Genomic DNA, 15,539 nt, shown 5'->3' with positions numbered 1-15,539 from the left:
CTGAAAACTGGTGACACAGACAACCTTAGCTAGGTTCCAAGAATCTCATCAACAGCTCAACTTCTGCAACAATGTAATGTGCAAATCAATAATTGAAAATTTGATTACACATCAAGATCCCTAACAAGGGTAAATTGGTAATGAAGTTAACAGAGTAGAACAACTTTTTAGGTTTCCTACATATCGAAATCAGCCTCCAAATGTAGAACAAATTATTCTTAAACAGAAGGTATTAGGAGTGATCATTTCTTTTTATCCAAAACTAACTCCCCATCATTAAGGGGGATAAATTCTTCCAGCAATAGACGTCCCATCTCACCTCTGAGAACATGTACTACCCTTGGGGCTTCCAAAGCGAAAAATCAAGATCATTTGTATATAAGGGCTTCGCGCCCGGGACCGACACCAATGTAATGGATGGGTACACCAACGAGTTCTTCTATCCTTTCCACATACTGCTGTGCAGCCTTTGGGAGGTCAGAGTAGTTTTTGAATCCGGAAATATCAGTCTTCCACCCAGGTAAAATTTCATACTCCACCTACACGTTATACCCAGAATCAATCAAAATTAACTCTCTCAAACTCTTTTATCAATAATCAAGACATAGAATGCCAAGGTAACAAAATAAAATTCTTAATTCTATGCACTTCCAGTCTGAAGGATTGTTCAGCAGTGGATTTGATTAACAGCAAAAGACCACACAGAACTCAAATCTGCTTATGAGTATATATGAAAAAGAATGCTTACCTGCAGTTGCTCAAGAGCACGGAGATCTGAAGGGAAAGATTTGATTGGTTTGCCATCAATTTCTTTGTAACCAACCCCCAGCCATATTTCGGATAGATCTGATAAGACATCAAGCTTGGTGAGATTCAGAGAAGAAAAGCCATTAATCTGACAGGAGTACTTCAGCGCAACTATATCTAGCCAGCCACAACGACGAGGACGACCAGTGGTAGTGCCAAACTCCTGCCCTGCAAACCTGAGTTGGTCACCAACTCTACCCAAGTTCTCCGTTGGAAAAGGACCTGAACCAACTCTTGTATTGTATGCTTTTACCTGCACAAGAAAAGTTCAAGTTCAAGTAGAAGTTAGGAACCTAAACTAGGTAGTAAGGAATCTCGATATGGCCAAATGCCAAAAAATTAAAAAAAAAAAATACAATATATGCCATTTTCTAGATTATAGCTTAAAGTATTATTTTTTATCATACATATTTTCCAAGAAAACAAATTAAATTGCATTTCTAGAACCTCATGGAAACCTCTAAAGAGAAAGTTCTTTGGAAAAAAGGCACACAGGGTTCAATAACAAGTACATACTTAGTAACCAAATTTCACATATTCCACCAGACAACCAGAAAGAAAACATAATAGATTTTTAATAAATTTTGCAACAAAAAGCTCTCCGATGATACCAAACTTTAATGAACAGCCTTGCCATGTAAAAGAGAATAATTATCCTCTTTATGAAGAAAAAAATTGCAAATGAAAAATCAATAGAAGAAGTACCACTTGTTCATATTTTTTCCTTTATGTAGTTAAAAAAAGTACCCACTTACCACTCCAACTAGATCACCCAGGACTCTAGGGGCAATGCCAAGACCAGTGCAGATCCCACCTGCAGATGGACTGGAGGAAGTAACAAAAGGATAAGTGCCAAAGTCAATATCCAACATGGTTGCTTGACCACCTTCAACCAAAATCTTCTTCTTCTGTGAAATGGATTCATTCATGAAGTCCACAGTATCAGTAATGAAGGGTTCCAACCTCTCAGCAAATCTCTTGTATTTTTCAACTTCTTCCTTGAGCATGTTTGGCCCATACTCAAAACCTTTGAATCTTGAAGCTGCATCTGATAATAAAAGATCAAGCTTCTGAGGGAAAGTATCCATGTGCCTGAGGTCACATACTCTTATGCCATTGCGAATCACTTTGCTTGAGTAACAGGGTCCAATGCCTCTTTTGGTGGTACCAATAAAGGACTTAGCAAGCTCAGCTTCTCTAAGCCCATCAACCACTTGATGGAAATCAAATAACAGATGAGCACGGTCAGATACTAATATCCTACCCTTGCAAGAGACTCCATTAGATTCAAGGCCATCAATTTCTTCAAATAGCCCTGGCAGATGCACCACAACACCATTCCCAATAACACACATTGTCTCCTCATTAAGAATTCCTGAGGGAACAAGGTGAAGAGCAAACTTCTTGCCCTCTGAATTGTAGATAGTGTGCCCAGCATTAGCTCCACCCTGGAATCAAGTTACCGAATTAAAGATTTCAGACTAAGAAAAAGTTAGTAATTACCAATATAATGGTTGTTAGGTGAGCACAAAATCCAACCAGTCAACTGTGAGCTCAATCAAAACCATGATAACTTCTTTTTAAATAAACTATATATGTATGTATATATATACGTATGTATGTATGTGTGCATGCATTCTAAAAACATCCTATTTTACAATCCCATGTGAAGGGGTTTAAATCTCAATAAAATGGTGTCCCTTCAAATGTGATGTTGAGTATGTTACTGAACCACTTGGCATCGTTTCACATTTTCCAAACAGCCTTGCATCATATGCAACTGAGAAGTTGCATGCTGCCAGTCCCTCATCATATCAATTGTTGGACACACATCACAGGCCAGCTCTTGCATGCTCTGATTACATGGGGTTACCTGCATTAATATGCTTGGAAATACACGAGTTAAGAGTTATATTTGCCAGGAATATTCTATCCAATCTAGTTAAAGATATGAAAGGTTGTTGCCACATATTTTGTTTACTTATCTGAAGGAGCCACCCCACTCAGCCAGTCTAAGTGGGTCCGGGTCCAAGTAAAACCATTAAAATCCAAAGCCCAAGACTGTATAACCCGGATACCATAGACTGGGAGAAGCCCAATCAGAGGGAAACCCTCTATTGCTTCAAAACCCAAGCACTAGTGCTTGACTATAGCATGGCATCAGGCAAGGCGCATTCTCTGTACCACCATGGTTGACAAGGCTGCCTAGTTCCATTGACCTAGGTGATAGGCCCACCCAAGGATGGCATAGTAGGAAGGCACCTGGGAGTTGACTATCCCATAATTCCTGATTATCCGCTGGCCGCCATGTGAGCAGACATGACCATCCGATCACGAACAAGGCACAGTAGTAATCATGGTGCCACCTGAAAAATTAGGGTTGACTAGCTAATAACAACTTGACTCTACTCTCATAAGACCAGGCAATCAATAATCAACCTACCCATGGTCGACTAACCCTAGGTAGGTCAACAACAAGTATATACGGACACCAAAGCTCCAGGAAATACAAACATGTTTGTATCCGTCGTAACCATAATCCATCTCCCATACTCAACTTCACACTCAATACTGAAGTTGAACCACCAGCATTGAGCCAGTCTTTTCGTGCAAATTCTAGTGCAGAACCTTGTACTGAGGGGTGTAGTCAAGATTCCCCTAATCACACTTGATTGCAGAAGCTCATCCTTGTGGAGTACGTCAACTAGTTCAATCACCAGGCAGAGAGGAGATCAGAATACTTAGAGGGAAATTATGTCAAGCGGATCCAAAGAAGCCCAAAGAATCAAACAAAGAATTCATGAATGCAATTCCCCTATTTGCCAACGGACTTAGCTAACCTCCAGATTTTAGGATTGGCAAACCCAACAAGCAAGCAGCGACCCATCATGCATAGACAAAACCAAAACTCATTCTTCTAAAAAAACACATTTTTAACAAGGAAATAGAAAGGAAAAGAAGATACTTATATATGCACTATTACTCATATCAGGTAAAGGAATCATTAGCAATAAAACAGATTAATGATAAACCTGAACCAGGCAACATAGATGTTTACATGTAATATTCTGAAGTTGTGAACGGTCTAAACTGGAGCCGAATTGAAGTATCAGACACACGCTCAACAAAAAATATTAATCAAAGCCATATTACAAAGTGTGGAACCTAGTACAATCTCAATTGGCATTGTATTTGGAATCGAGTATTCATAAAGGAAAGGAATTGAGCGAGGACACGGAAGAAATTTTTGATAAATTTTTTAATTCCCCTTCAAAGTTGTGAATTTAGATGCTCAACGCCCTCGTTTACATATAAGTAACTGGAAAAGGGTGCAAAATAATTTATTTTTTTTATCATATTGAAGTTTTTCCCAAACGAGACAAAGCAAATGAATGCTCTCCCCCAATCATACACAAAATATAATCATGTCCGTACATAAAATCACCGATACAGCTTCCCCGTTTACCGAACGAAAATCACAAATCTTCATGTTATTAATATCATACAAATACACAACCACATTTTCCATAAAAAAATTACGAAACTTTATGCTATAACAGAGAATGAAATTCAGAGGAGAAGTTTTGCAAACTCAAAAACCAAAACCCAAAACCCAAAACCCAAAGAGTATATACCTGACAGCGAGCGACGATGTCGAAATGTTTGGCCAAGATGTCGACGAGCTTGCCTTTCCCTTCATCACCCCACTGACATCCCAGAACTGCAGAGACTTGACTCAACGATTCGATCCGGTTCAAACCTTCGCCGGCCGGTGCAGCCACCAACGACGGGGATGAAGGAACGGACTTCACAGAGCAAACGACGACATTTCTGTGGCGAATAAACGGCGACCTCTGTGTTCTAGGGTTTGCCGCACTAAAAGTTCTCGAAATGGGATTTGAATCGAGGGTTAGGGATGAGATATTCATAGCGAAGTTCAGATAGAAAAAGCGAGAGAATTTTAGAGAGAGAAACTGTGAGGTTTTAAGACAACGGGGACTGGAGTAGGGGTTTCGACGACTGGGAAAAGTGGAAGGTGGAAAGTGATCACGTCACCCGCGCTGGAGGGACCAGCGCTGTGACCCACGGAAATCTGGCTATTTTTTGTGGATGTTGCGTTGGAATCACGGTTTGATCTCCTTTATTCCTTTGTGGGAAGTGGGAACTTTGAAAAGTCTCGGTGACTCACCCGCACGGTTCTCTTATAACGCCGCCCTTCGTAGCAAACACACGTGAGAGTCAAAATTATTAAGTACTGATTTTTTTCCTTTTTGCTGGTTTTTTTTTTTTTTTGGTTTTTCCTTAAATATGAATAAGTTTGAATTTTCAAATATTATATTTTTCCTCTGTATCAATTTTTTTTTTCCTTAATGGCAGCACTAAAATAAAAAATTAATTAATAATATTTATTGTAAAATAAATTAATAAGAAATTGGTTGGGAATTTTTTTTTACATTTCGTTTTATATTCAAACATTTACCTAATTTGCATTGATATAATAAATTTTATACAAAGGTAATTAACTAGACATGTTAATTAAATCTTTTGTTTGAGAAATCTTTTCGAAAATGTTTGCAAACCGAGAAAACAAAACATTTAAACTCAATAAAAATTTCTCCCCTCCTCTACAAATTGGTTTACTTTCCCATCTCCATAAGAAAGGGTACCAAATTACAAAGTGTTAGCAACTGTTAATTTAAAATAATTTTATGTTCTCCACAATAAATAAATAAAAAAGGAAAATAATATTTGGCTATCAAGCAAAAGAAAGGAGTTTATATTCTTAAAAATAAAATGTATGGTGTTTTTTAAAAATATTTTTTTGATTAATTTTTGTTATTTTTACTTATTTTATTTTATGATCGCTGTTTTAAAAAGTAATTACATTATTATAGAAAATGATTCAAAATAAAAGTACTATATTTTAAAATATAAAAAATAGATTAAAATTTTTTTAAATATTAAATAGATTTTTGTTTTACAAAATATTTCAGATTCTTAAACAAATTTTTGAAAAAAAAGAAAAGAAAATGAGTTATAGGGTAAAACAAAAATTACTTCAAATAATTCTCTATTTTTTTAAAATTATTAAAAAAAAAAACTTTATCAAAAATTCAATTTTTGTAAGAAAGATGATTCCAAACATTAGAAAATGTTCTAACCCTCTTAACATCACTCTAACCATAAGTTATGTGGCTAAAATGGTTAAGAAAGAAAAGGAAAATGGACAAGAAAAAAAAAAGAGGAAGGTTAACTTGCACAAAACTAAAAAATTTCACTCTGCGGCAAATGCTTCAACAGCACATTACACCATTGTCAATCACAATGATCCACAACCCATCCATTAGAAATGACACCCACTTCTCTAAAATCTTTTATTTCCATTGTAACATATGTGGTCTTGCCATGAACAACAGTAAAAGAGGAAGCTCTTTCATTTTCTCCAAATACAAAGTTTCTCAAAGGAAAAACATAAATAAGGATGGGAAAAAGAATGAAAAAAAAAAAAAGAAAAGAAAAGATGCATCTCACCTGTGTATCAATGGTACAAGAAAAAATCACTAAAAAAAATAACCCTATTTTTATCCCCCTTTTTTCAGTTTAAAGACTGTTAATGACAGCCTTCTCCACTGGAAAACTTGGCTTTCAGGGCAGTTTGTAGCTGTGGAGAGCAGAGTGTCCAAACTATGGGGTAGTTTCTACAATCTGATTTCTCTGTTAAATAAGAAAAAATGTAGTAGGGGAGTTTGTTTCTTCCCAGTGTATAAGCCACCCAGCTGCAGAAATGTGTTGGGGTCTGGACCACAACTCCTTATTTGGTTCTTATCAAGCATTCTTGTGCTAACCCGAAATCCTTTTTCAGATGAGCAAGTTGTTGTCGCCAAGGGTCATTATGCAACTTGTAGTGCAAGACCTTGTTTCAGACAATGACAAGGAATCAGTTGGTTATATATACATGTACAGAATCACATATGCATAGCTTTTTAGTAGTACCACTCCTCAAACCATACCGGCCTACAAAGAGTGTTTTAGCCATGGTTACCAAGAAAAAACACTTGGTTTATATTTATGATGGCTGCGGTATTATTGGATTAAGTTTTCAGCAGTTATCTTTCTTAAAAGAAATTGTCTGATATTCTATATGTAAATTTCAAGGTTAGCCCACAGCCAACTTATCTTACACGATAGCATGTTTTTATCATTTCATGCATATTTGCTGTTTGGTAATCAATTTAAACACGATACATGCATAAATGCACTTCACCTAGTAACATGCTAATGGGAAGATCACTGATGGGTCCCACTATGGTGCCCTTTGACAGGGATTACTCATCATCAGACATAGTTGAAACTAATGGCATCTGATCTTCCTGAAAACATAAATAGCTAAAATTCCATATTCAAGGGTGTTTTCATAAATTTTGCATATTTTGAGTGTTCAAACACTTAGAAATAATTTCTGTGAGCATTAATTTATCTTTTATCCACGAGTTTAGTGACAATTTATTTATTCTACCGTTGCTTTTCATTAGTATCAAATAGACTTGCATTTTTAAGGCATAAACGCAGGGTGGGACTCAAACCTAACAAATACAAAGTAGTTGATGTCTATTTGCTGTCCTAGAGGCATACTCTAAATGAGAGAATTGTATTTGGCAAAGGAGGTATACCTGAATAAGTGTGGCAAAGACATCATCTTCACTAAGTTGCAGCAGTTGTACAGCCCAATCCTCTACATGGCCAAAAGCAGTTTTCTGTCTCTCAGCCTCTAGTAGAATGGAATCACGATACAAGAACCTTTGCCAGATCTTCCGTACATTTTCCAGCTTGAATTCTATTTCTGTCTCATTCATTCCCTGCAGGACATAAGGATCGCCACTCAGCTGCCATGCAAGAAGTTTCTTAATCCTAACTACATTTACAAATAACTAAAAACATAAATAAATTACCCTTAGAATCTTTATCAAGTTTGGAATTTCATCTTCGCGTATTCGAACAGCAAAGCTTTCATAGTTGAGCATGTTCTCAAACGGCAGGAAGATCCCATCCTAAGCATGAAAAACAATATGAAAGAAAGTTATACGACAATGCACTACCATTTTTCTGGAACCACATTGTGAAACTACAGCACCAGCAAGAGCGTCTCATTACTGACAGAGCTACAAACAGGAGACAGCCTACTAGTAGCTAATAGCTATTATGCACCTGGCCTCCTCTGATGAGGAAAGAATTTTGACTAGATGGCAAGTAAAATAGATGATCCAATTACCACAACTAAAGTTTGTTGTTTTTTTCTCTATTTATCTGATCGACTTTGGTAAGGTAATAGATAAGATTTATGAAGATACATCACAAGGGTGAATTTGGCCCAAGAAAACTGGGTTGGCCCATGTGAATGACTTAAAGCACCAACAGTGTTTTAGTTTCTCATTCTTATCTGAAAGATACCTTAGCTTCAAAGTTAGAAAGGACTTGCTGACATTTGGCTTAAAAATTACCTTCCTGTCATTTATCTATTTATCTTCTATAGGGAGAAATAAACTATGTAACACCAAAAACTACTCTACATTGCTCAAGGCTTTTGGATAAAAGTGTCTTCCTGTAACATTAGAACATGAAGAAACCCCAAAATCACTTTTTTCACAACAAATTCCTCAAGCAATAAGTCACAAGATGCTCTCCCCTAGCCATAATCTGGCAAGCAGTTTATAGCTTATGATAAGCTAATCCAACTACAAACTTAGATTTCAACAAGACCAATGACTCGAGGGAGAGGCATGATGCAGAGATGAATTACCTCGATTACCACAGGAATGCAACCATGTAGAATACTATCTTCGAACCGGCCACTCCAACCATCTCCAGGCATCACCCCACAGAAAACAGAACTGGCCAAACTCTCATGATAATTTTCAGAACGTAATGGGGTCACTATTACATCTTCTGCATGCTGTTTTCCAAGCTTCCCTTCCTTGTTAGGGCTTGATCCAAACTCTTCTGCTACTTTCTGCCTGATACCCATACTATACCTGAAAAGATACCATCAAGTTAGCAATTAGAACTCCCAAAAGCTGCAATATAAAAGTTATATTTGGGTTTGTTAGGGTAAGTGGAAATCCAATCATCAAATAACCTCGTCTCAATTTGCCAAAAACATGTCTGTTAAACACAGATGAAAGCATAGATTCTGAAAATTTCTCAAAACCAGCTGGCCCAGTTTAGGGACTTCCTAAACAGCTCTTTAGTTTACTTACGTGGTTTCCGGTCTTCCACCTTCATAAGCTGGTCCAAGATTCCCATTGAAATAGAACAGTGTCTTCCGCTGTTCACGAGGCCTGCACTCCAAAAGACAACCAACTTTAATTTTTCTTGACATGTAGAAATGGGTGTAAACTGTTCAACCAAGCAACAACTTAGGGAAAAAGGTTAAAAGGATAAAGCCTTTTATGAGAATGTACCTAGACCAAAGTTTTGAGCTTAGGGAAACTACATCAGGTCGTTTCCATGCAGGAAGCACAAGATCTTTATAGGGGTCAAAGCATGGATGGTTGCCTCTTCTGTCAGAAGAAACGCTATCCCAATTGTCTGCCCAATATGCTGTTGTTGAATGGTTATGCTTAGAATTTGTATTGCCCCAATGAACCAACATCATGCTGTCCCATATCTCTTTAGGGGCATAGCAAGCACCTTCATCCCATGAAAAAAACTGCCTTCAGATATGAGGGCAACATCATTAGCATAGAATTCAAAATATTGTACCACCAGAAAAAGATGACCGACATTCATTCTCTTCCAGTCTATCCAAGCAATACATAAGTTATTTTTTACATCATACCCAAATATGGTCTCTTCCTGATGAGCGATTCCAAAAAGGATATTGCTCAACAATGTGATCATATGCTGTCTTATAAAATTCCAGAGTTAGAGAACTTCTCAAGCCTCCATGTGCCTGAAAATTGAAGTAACATGTGAACAAAGTGTAAAATAAATATTTAAGCAATTAAAATCCCAATATAGACCCGCTAATATGTTTCCATATACAACATTATATATATGAGTACAGTCAGTCTTAGACTGAACAGACAATTCATAACAGATCAATGATACTTCTAGGTGAAAAAGGACGTGTGAGTACCAACTACTAAGTGAAGGTTCTAAAAGGGAAGAGGAAAGTTGAAAGAAGTGTGAGAATAACTTTATCTAGATGAAATTGAAACTTCCAGCTTCCATAATGTTTTTTTGACAATTCCATGATGGAGCAAGATCCCTGGTATAGACACCATACATACATAAATATATAACAGCCATTAAAAATCATACATGCATATTCAGGTGGGGTGCATCATCCGCACGAACTATAATGCATGAATCAAGAACAGGAACAAAGAAAAAATCTGCTTCTTCACCATCTAATGTTCGATGAGGACTTGCTAGGATGCTTTCATAGATTGCCATCTGCAAATAAGTAGCATCACAGCACAATATAAATTCTAAGCTGCTATTTGCATCTTAAAGTTAACTGGAATAAATACTAGTTCAATTGATACCTGTGCGCCATACAGCTGCTCAGTCCAATATGTAGCATTCCTGTCATCATAGATTCTGTTTACACACTCAAACTTAAAATGCCGCCCCTACAATACCCAATAAAGTGATGGAAAAACATGAAGAGATTGCCCAAGGAATGTGACAAGAAATCACAAGTAGTACCCATTCTGACCTCAAGCAGTAGACTGTTGAATTCTGGGGGCAAATCATAAACATATATAAGAGGCCTTTTCTTTTTCACCACAGCATCAAGATTGACAAGACTTCCACTCAGATGCATATCATCTGGTACTTCAACATGAGCTGGTCGAAGCCACCGAGGCCACTCTCTAACAGATGACAAAACAGAAGGGATACTGCAATCTGTTCCATACCAACCTCTGTGACACTGAAAAAACACACTAGATTTAGCTAATGGTTCATAAAAAAACAACCATATGATAAAAAATCACATAACATACTTTCATGGGCAGGAGCATTGAACACAAGTTGGATATCAAGTAGAATTCATTATGACAAAATTCCCCACTGAAGCTCTCAGTCACAGGTACAAGTTCCATTAAGCATGTGTGATTCAATTTGCTGCTTATAACCTTATTAATTTGTCAATGATCCCAATATTCACAAATGGCATACCACCATACTTTATAGCCCGCTGATCTAGATCCTTGTTAAGAGGAAGATCTAGGTTCTACTCTTGGCAGGTAGAGGATTAGCCTATGCCTGGACAAATGGGTTTCTTTTTGTATTAAAAATAATGATATAAATCTGTCAGGATTTCCAAGTTTCCAGCAGTATTTTTAAAATCTGGAATAATTCCAAGATAATATCACGTGTTTATTATTTTCCTAAATCTTGAAGCTGTACTCCACTTTTTACCTAAAATCAGACACACACACATATGACCATTTTTTTCATGGGCAGTACACACAGATATATATAAGATACCAAAGATATAGAATTAGAATGTAAGAAATGTTCAAATCTCCCACCTGACAAAATCCACCACGGCAGTGCCCGTGGCCAGAGCATTGATTGACACAAGTACACAGCACAGGAATTTCACAGAAACGTCCCAAAAGACAATCATATTTGCAATCACATTCCTCTTTGTATTGCATCTTCAAAGCATATGCTTCAGTTGGGTCCACATTACACCATCCTGGTTTGCTACCATTTGTTGTGAAAATGTTATCTAGGTCAGCTTTTGTCCAATCAACCAATTTGGGATCACCAGGTGTTGTAGGTAAGCTGAAACAGATGTTAGACAGTTTCAGGTAATTGGTGGCAGCTGAGGAGATATGCTAAAAGAAACATACATTATGAAGTTGACAATTCTTACTTCATTTGAAAACCACATGCTTCAGCCACAGGACGATGTGGATATTTTGTGCCTTCTCCGCAAAAGCACATTGCTCTTGTTGTGTCACAAGAAGCAGGGCAAATTGAGACAACCCAAGGCCCATAAGGTTGCTCCGGTGATGATGGGTAATTGCAATCCAAGTGCAATCTCTCAGAGCATCCTTCGCCTGTTCCATCAGCAGATTTTATGGATCCAACGTATAATACCAATGCAATAAAGAACTGAGAAGTAAGGTATTGAGCAAAAACTAAAATAAAGAATATTAAACAGAAAAACAAATATGGAGAGTATGATTGTTAACCATGATATAGGGAAGACTCAGGTAGCTAACAAACCATTTCCAAATCTATAATGCTAAATTTAAATGAGCATAAAAAGTTAGGCTCTTGGAAAAATGAATTAATCTCCAAAGGAGCTTCTCAATGGCTGGATAACCACCCAAATATTGCATCCAAAATCCACTAAGAAACACAAGACCTTAAACCTGTAAAACCAGGAACTGCATCATTTTAGTCCAAAATCAGAACACATGCCAAACACCTCAATTCACTGATTCTACTTTGGAACCCCCTGGATTTTTAGATGACATGTCCATTTTCTTGTCCAAAAAATAGTTGAAATTTTTTTATTCTGAATCGCAGATCCTTGATATAGAATTTGCACACCTCATCATAGAGGTTAAAAATGATAAATTTTCAAATCCTTATATACTCTCAGCTCATAAAAATCTCTAGCTTGGACGTTAGAAATTGACAAGTAGGACAAATGGATCATTCTCCAGAAGTGCACCCCATGGACAGAGAGTTTGTGTATAAATAATCCCAATTCCTAAGATTATATTTTGAAGAGATAAGTTTACATTGCATGCTTTGACAGGCTTGGATTTTCTTAGTTCTTTCAGATTGCAAGTGATTTTTATGAATCAGATGCAATATAAAATAAAGCAATGTATATCATAATGATCACAAATCATGACTTTGTAACATATGAGATCCCCATGGACACAGTTTCTCTTTCTAATTGTCACTTGTTATTCAAGTGTAAGTGCATGAAGGAAGGAAAAGGTAATACTGACCAGAAAATCCATGAAAGCACCGGCATTGTCCCAACTCATGGTTGCAAATGCCTTGACCACTGCAGTCATTTTTGCAGTCCTTGCCACCTATTTTCTGTGAAAAGAACAATTGTTAGTAGCAGACAAACTTACACATGAATCCATGACTGTGACAGGGTTTGTCAGAGGCACTGAGATGTTCTTGTAACTCAAAATTGCAACTTGTAAGATGATCAAATCAACAAAGAGTATAATAAAGATATTACAAATTTATGAGTTAAATAGTGCCTGTAGAGGAGAACACTCCATTGAAAGAAAATCAATTCAAACAAAATAAATAACTAAATACCTCAATGATGCTGACTTCAGCAGCAATAGAATCACAACCAGAAAACCACCGTCCAATCTCAGCTTTCCATGGTGCACCACGGTAAACCACTGATTTGTGCGAGTCAGCTGGAAACCGGTGATCTAAATCAAGACTTGGCTGCAGATTTTTCCCGTCATGATCCACACCTCTTATTGATGCATTAATTGGGGTACAAGTTTTTTGCCCTTGACCCATGCTAAAGTATTCTAAAGAAGGTGCCAAGGGAAACAAGAACAAATGAGCTACTGAAATTAAAGCCACAACTGAAGCAACTGTTGCTAGCAGAGACCAAGAACACTTCCATTTCTGAAGAAAAAATGTCATCTCATTCGCCTCTTTGTCTGTAGACTTGAAACACAACTTTGAATTACTACAAGCAAACTGGATGGCAGGAATAATGAGAAAATATGGAAATAAATAAGATTTTAAATAACTTTAAATATGGAAATTATAAGAAAAAGGACAAAGGCTTCAGCTTTTCTTTTTCTTCTTTTTCCAAATTATTCTCTATTGATTCCTTTTCTTTATGGCTTGAGATTCTCTTTTGAACTATTTTCTTATTATTTCAAATTTTCAATTCATTCCTTAAGCATTTTTTTGCATTAATTTTTTCGTTAAATATTAATCCCCTCAGGGATGGAAAGCAACAGAAAAATATAACACAAACATTTAGGTGGACAAAATCTCTCCCTTTCACCCATCAACCTTCATACATCATGCTATAGAACTGGTTATTCTCCACAACTTTCAGAGGAATGTATCAAACACCCATACAAAACCAATAATTCAGCCCAATGAGATCCCACTGAAATCAATGGAATTTCAGCATCAACCCAGAGGGCCCATGCTCTGCAGAAACTCTAGGAATCCTCTTATGACCAAGAAAAAAAAAAATACAAGTCAACTCCATCAACCAAGCTCCTTAATGGGTGCAAAGAAACCGGGAATTTATACAATCTTCAGCAGAGTAAATCAGAACTTAATAAAACAACAATGAATCGACCCAAGGACAAGCACAGATTTCATCAGGAGCCCATTAATATCATAGAAATATCAAACCCCACCACCCACTTCCCCAACCCGTCAAAAATAAATAAAATTCTCACATTTCCACATGGGTATTTGTAACTATCTTTATACGTGTAAACAAAACAGCATTTAATGATGAATTTCCCAATAATAAAAAATCAGCTTAATTTGATCAAACTTAATGCAAATTGCTCAAATCTCATAAATTCATAACATTTGATAGGCACTGCCAAAATTTCATAGATATTTGAACGAAACAAAGAATCTCCCAAAAAAAAGGGAATTTGAGAATAATAGAAAGAAAAAAAAAAAAAGTTCATGGATTTACAGAATAATTACAAACGAATGAGATTCGGAATATCAAAATTCATTGAATATGAGAGTTTGAAGAATTAAAGAGCATTCAGACTGACCTTTATCAGATCTGAGCCGTCAGCTTTTGAAAGTAAAGAGCCTGGGAACATGAAGCAGAGGATTTAAAGGCAGGAAAGAGAGACTACCGTTGAAATTGAACCGCTTCTGAGTTTCCAGCTAAACCCACATTCAAAAATTCAATAAAAATATATAAAATTCAACATTTCATAAATAAATACATGGAATGAGAATAGAGAAAGAGATTGAGCCAGGGAGAGGGAGAGAGATCGAGAGAGAGAGAGAGAGAGAGGTCCGTGTATAAAAGCCGCCAAGGCTCTTGCCGAAAAGTCTGAACAAAATGAACACAGCCATGTTACTGGTAAAATGACATACATTACCCCTCTTCCCCGGGAAAGCTGATGCAGAGCCCTGGGCAATTTAGTCAATTCGTTCGTATGGAATTAGATTTTAGCTTAATATATGATTTATCATTAAATAAAATTCTCTTTCCAAAAATAAAAAATTTAAACGTTGCGCTTCAATTTGATTAAAGCCCTTCTGCCTACAACTTATTGGCTTTCGTGATCGTGAATTTAGTCCAACTCACCTAAACAACATTACAAGTTGGTGGAGTTGTGTCCGTTGACCACCACTATTAAAGGAAAATGGTGAAGCATGGATTAGACATGACGCCCACGTTCAAGTTCAGACTGTTTGAGATATGACTATGTCACCGTCTTTGAATAAAGGAAAGCTAATTAGACCAATTACAAAACCCGGGTCCAGTAAGGTAACATCAAAGAGCTGTGAACTGAATAAATTAAAAATTATAATATAAGGATTAAAAAAATTGGTAAGCTCTAAAAAATACATTTTTAATTCATTTTATTTTTTCTTTCTTTAAAAAAAAAACCTTCAAACTAATACAGCCTAAATATCTTTTCGCTTTTAGAAAGATTAATAAAATTGATTTGTAAATAATTTTATTTAAGAAGACCAAATAAATAATTAAA

The 15,539-nt window shown here is 36.5% G+C and overlaps 2 protein-coding genes across 4 annotated transcripts; both read right to left on the bottom strand.

Moving 5' to 3' along the window:
- Positions 1-61: 61 nt before the first annotated feature.
- LOC117920759 (adenylosuccinate synthetase 2, chloroplastic) lies at positions 62-4,900 on the bottom strand. The gene is made up of 4 exons (XM_034838371.1): positions 4,443-4,900; positions 1,563-2,255; positions 749-1,060; positions 62-539 (listed from the first exon to the last, which is right to left on the bottom strand). The coding sequence occupies exons 1-4, from the start codon at positions 4,734-4,736 to the stop codon at positions 369-371; spliced, it is 1,470 nt and encodes a 489-aa protein (XP_034694262.1). The 5' UTR covers positions 4,737-4,900; the 3' UTR covers positions 62-368.
- Positions 4,901-6,123: 1,223 nt separating this feature from the next.
- LOC117921088 lies at positions 6,124-14,830 on the bottom strand. 3 transcript variants are annotated; one of them, XM_034838882.1, is made up of 15 exons: positions 14,586-14,830; positions 13,123-13,524; positions 12,795-12,888; positions 11,699-11,885; positions 11,349-11,607; positions 10,529-10,744; positions 10,356-10,442; positions 10,129-10,263; positions 9,644-9,757; positions 9,267-9,514; positions 9,063-9,143; positions 8,606-8,837; positions 7,758-7,856; positions 7,479-7,664; positions 6,124-6,721 (listed from the first exon to the last, which is right to left on the bottom strand). In XM_034838882.1, exons 1-15 carry the CDS (start codon positions 14,634-14,636, stop codon positions 6,620-6,622), a joined length of 2,493 nt encoding a protein of 830 aa, XP_034694773.1. In that variant the 5' UTR covers positions 14,637-14,830; the 3' UTR covers positions 6,124-6,619. The 3 variants fall into 3 exon arrangements, with proteins under 3 accessions (XP_034694773.1, XP_034694774.1, XP_034694775.1); XM_034838883.1 differs by having other exon boundaries at positions 13,123-13,491; positions 14,586-14,829; XM_034838884.1 differs by having other exon boundaries at positions 13,123-13,484; positions 14,586-14,829.
- Positions 14,831-15,539: the final 709 nt, after the last annotated feature.

This window comes from Vitis riparia, chromosome 8, assembly GCF_004353265.1.
Source record: "Vitis riparia cultivar Riparia Gloire de Montpellier isolate 1030 chromosome 8, EGFV_Vit.rip_1.0, whole genome shotgun sequence".
Classification (NCBI taxonomy): domain Eukaryota; kingdom Viridiplantae; phylum Streptophyta; class Magnoliopsida; order Vitales; family Vitaceae; genus Vitis; species Vitis riparia.
The sequence above is the reverse complement of the archived record's forward strand: the minus strand, read 5'-3'. Positions and strand labels throughout refer to the sequence as shown.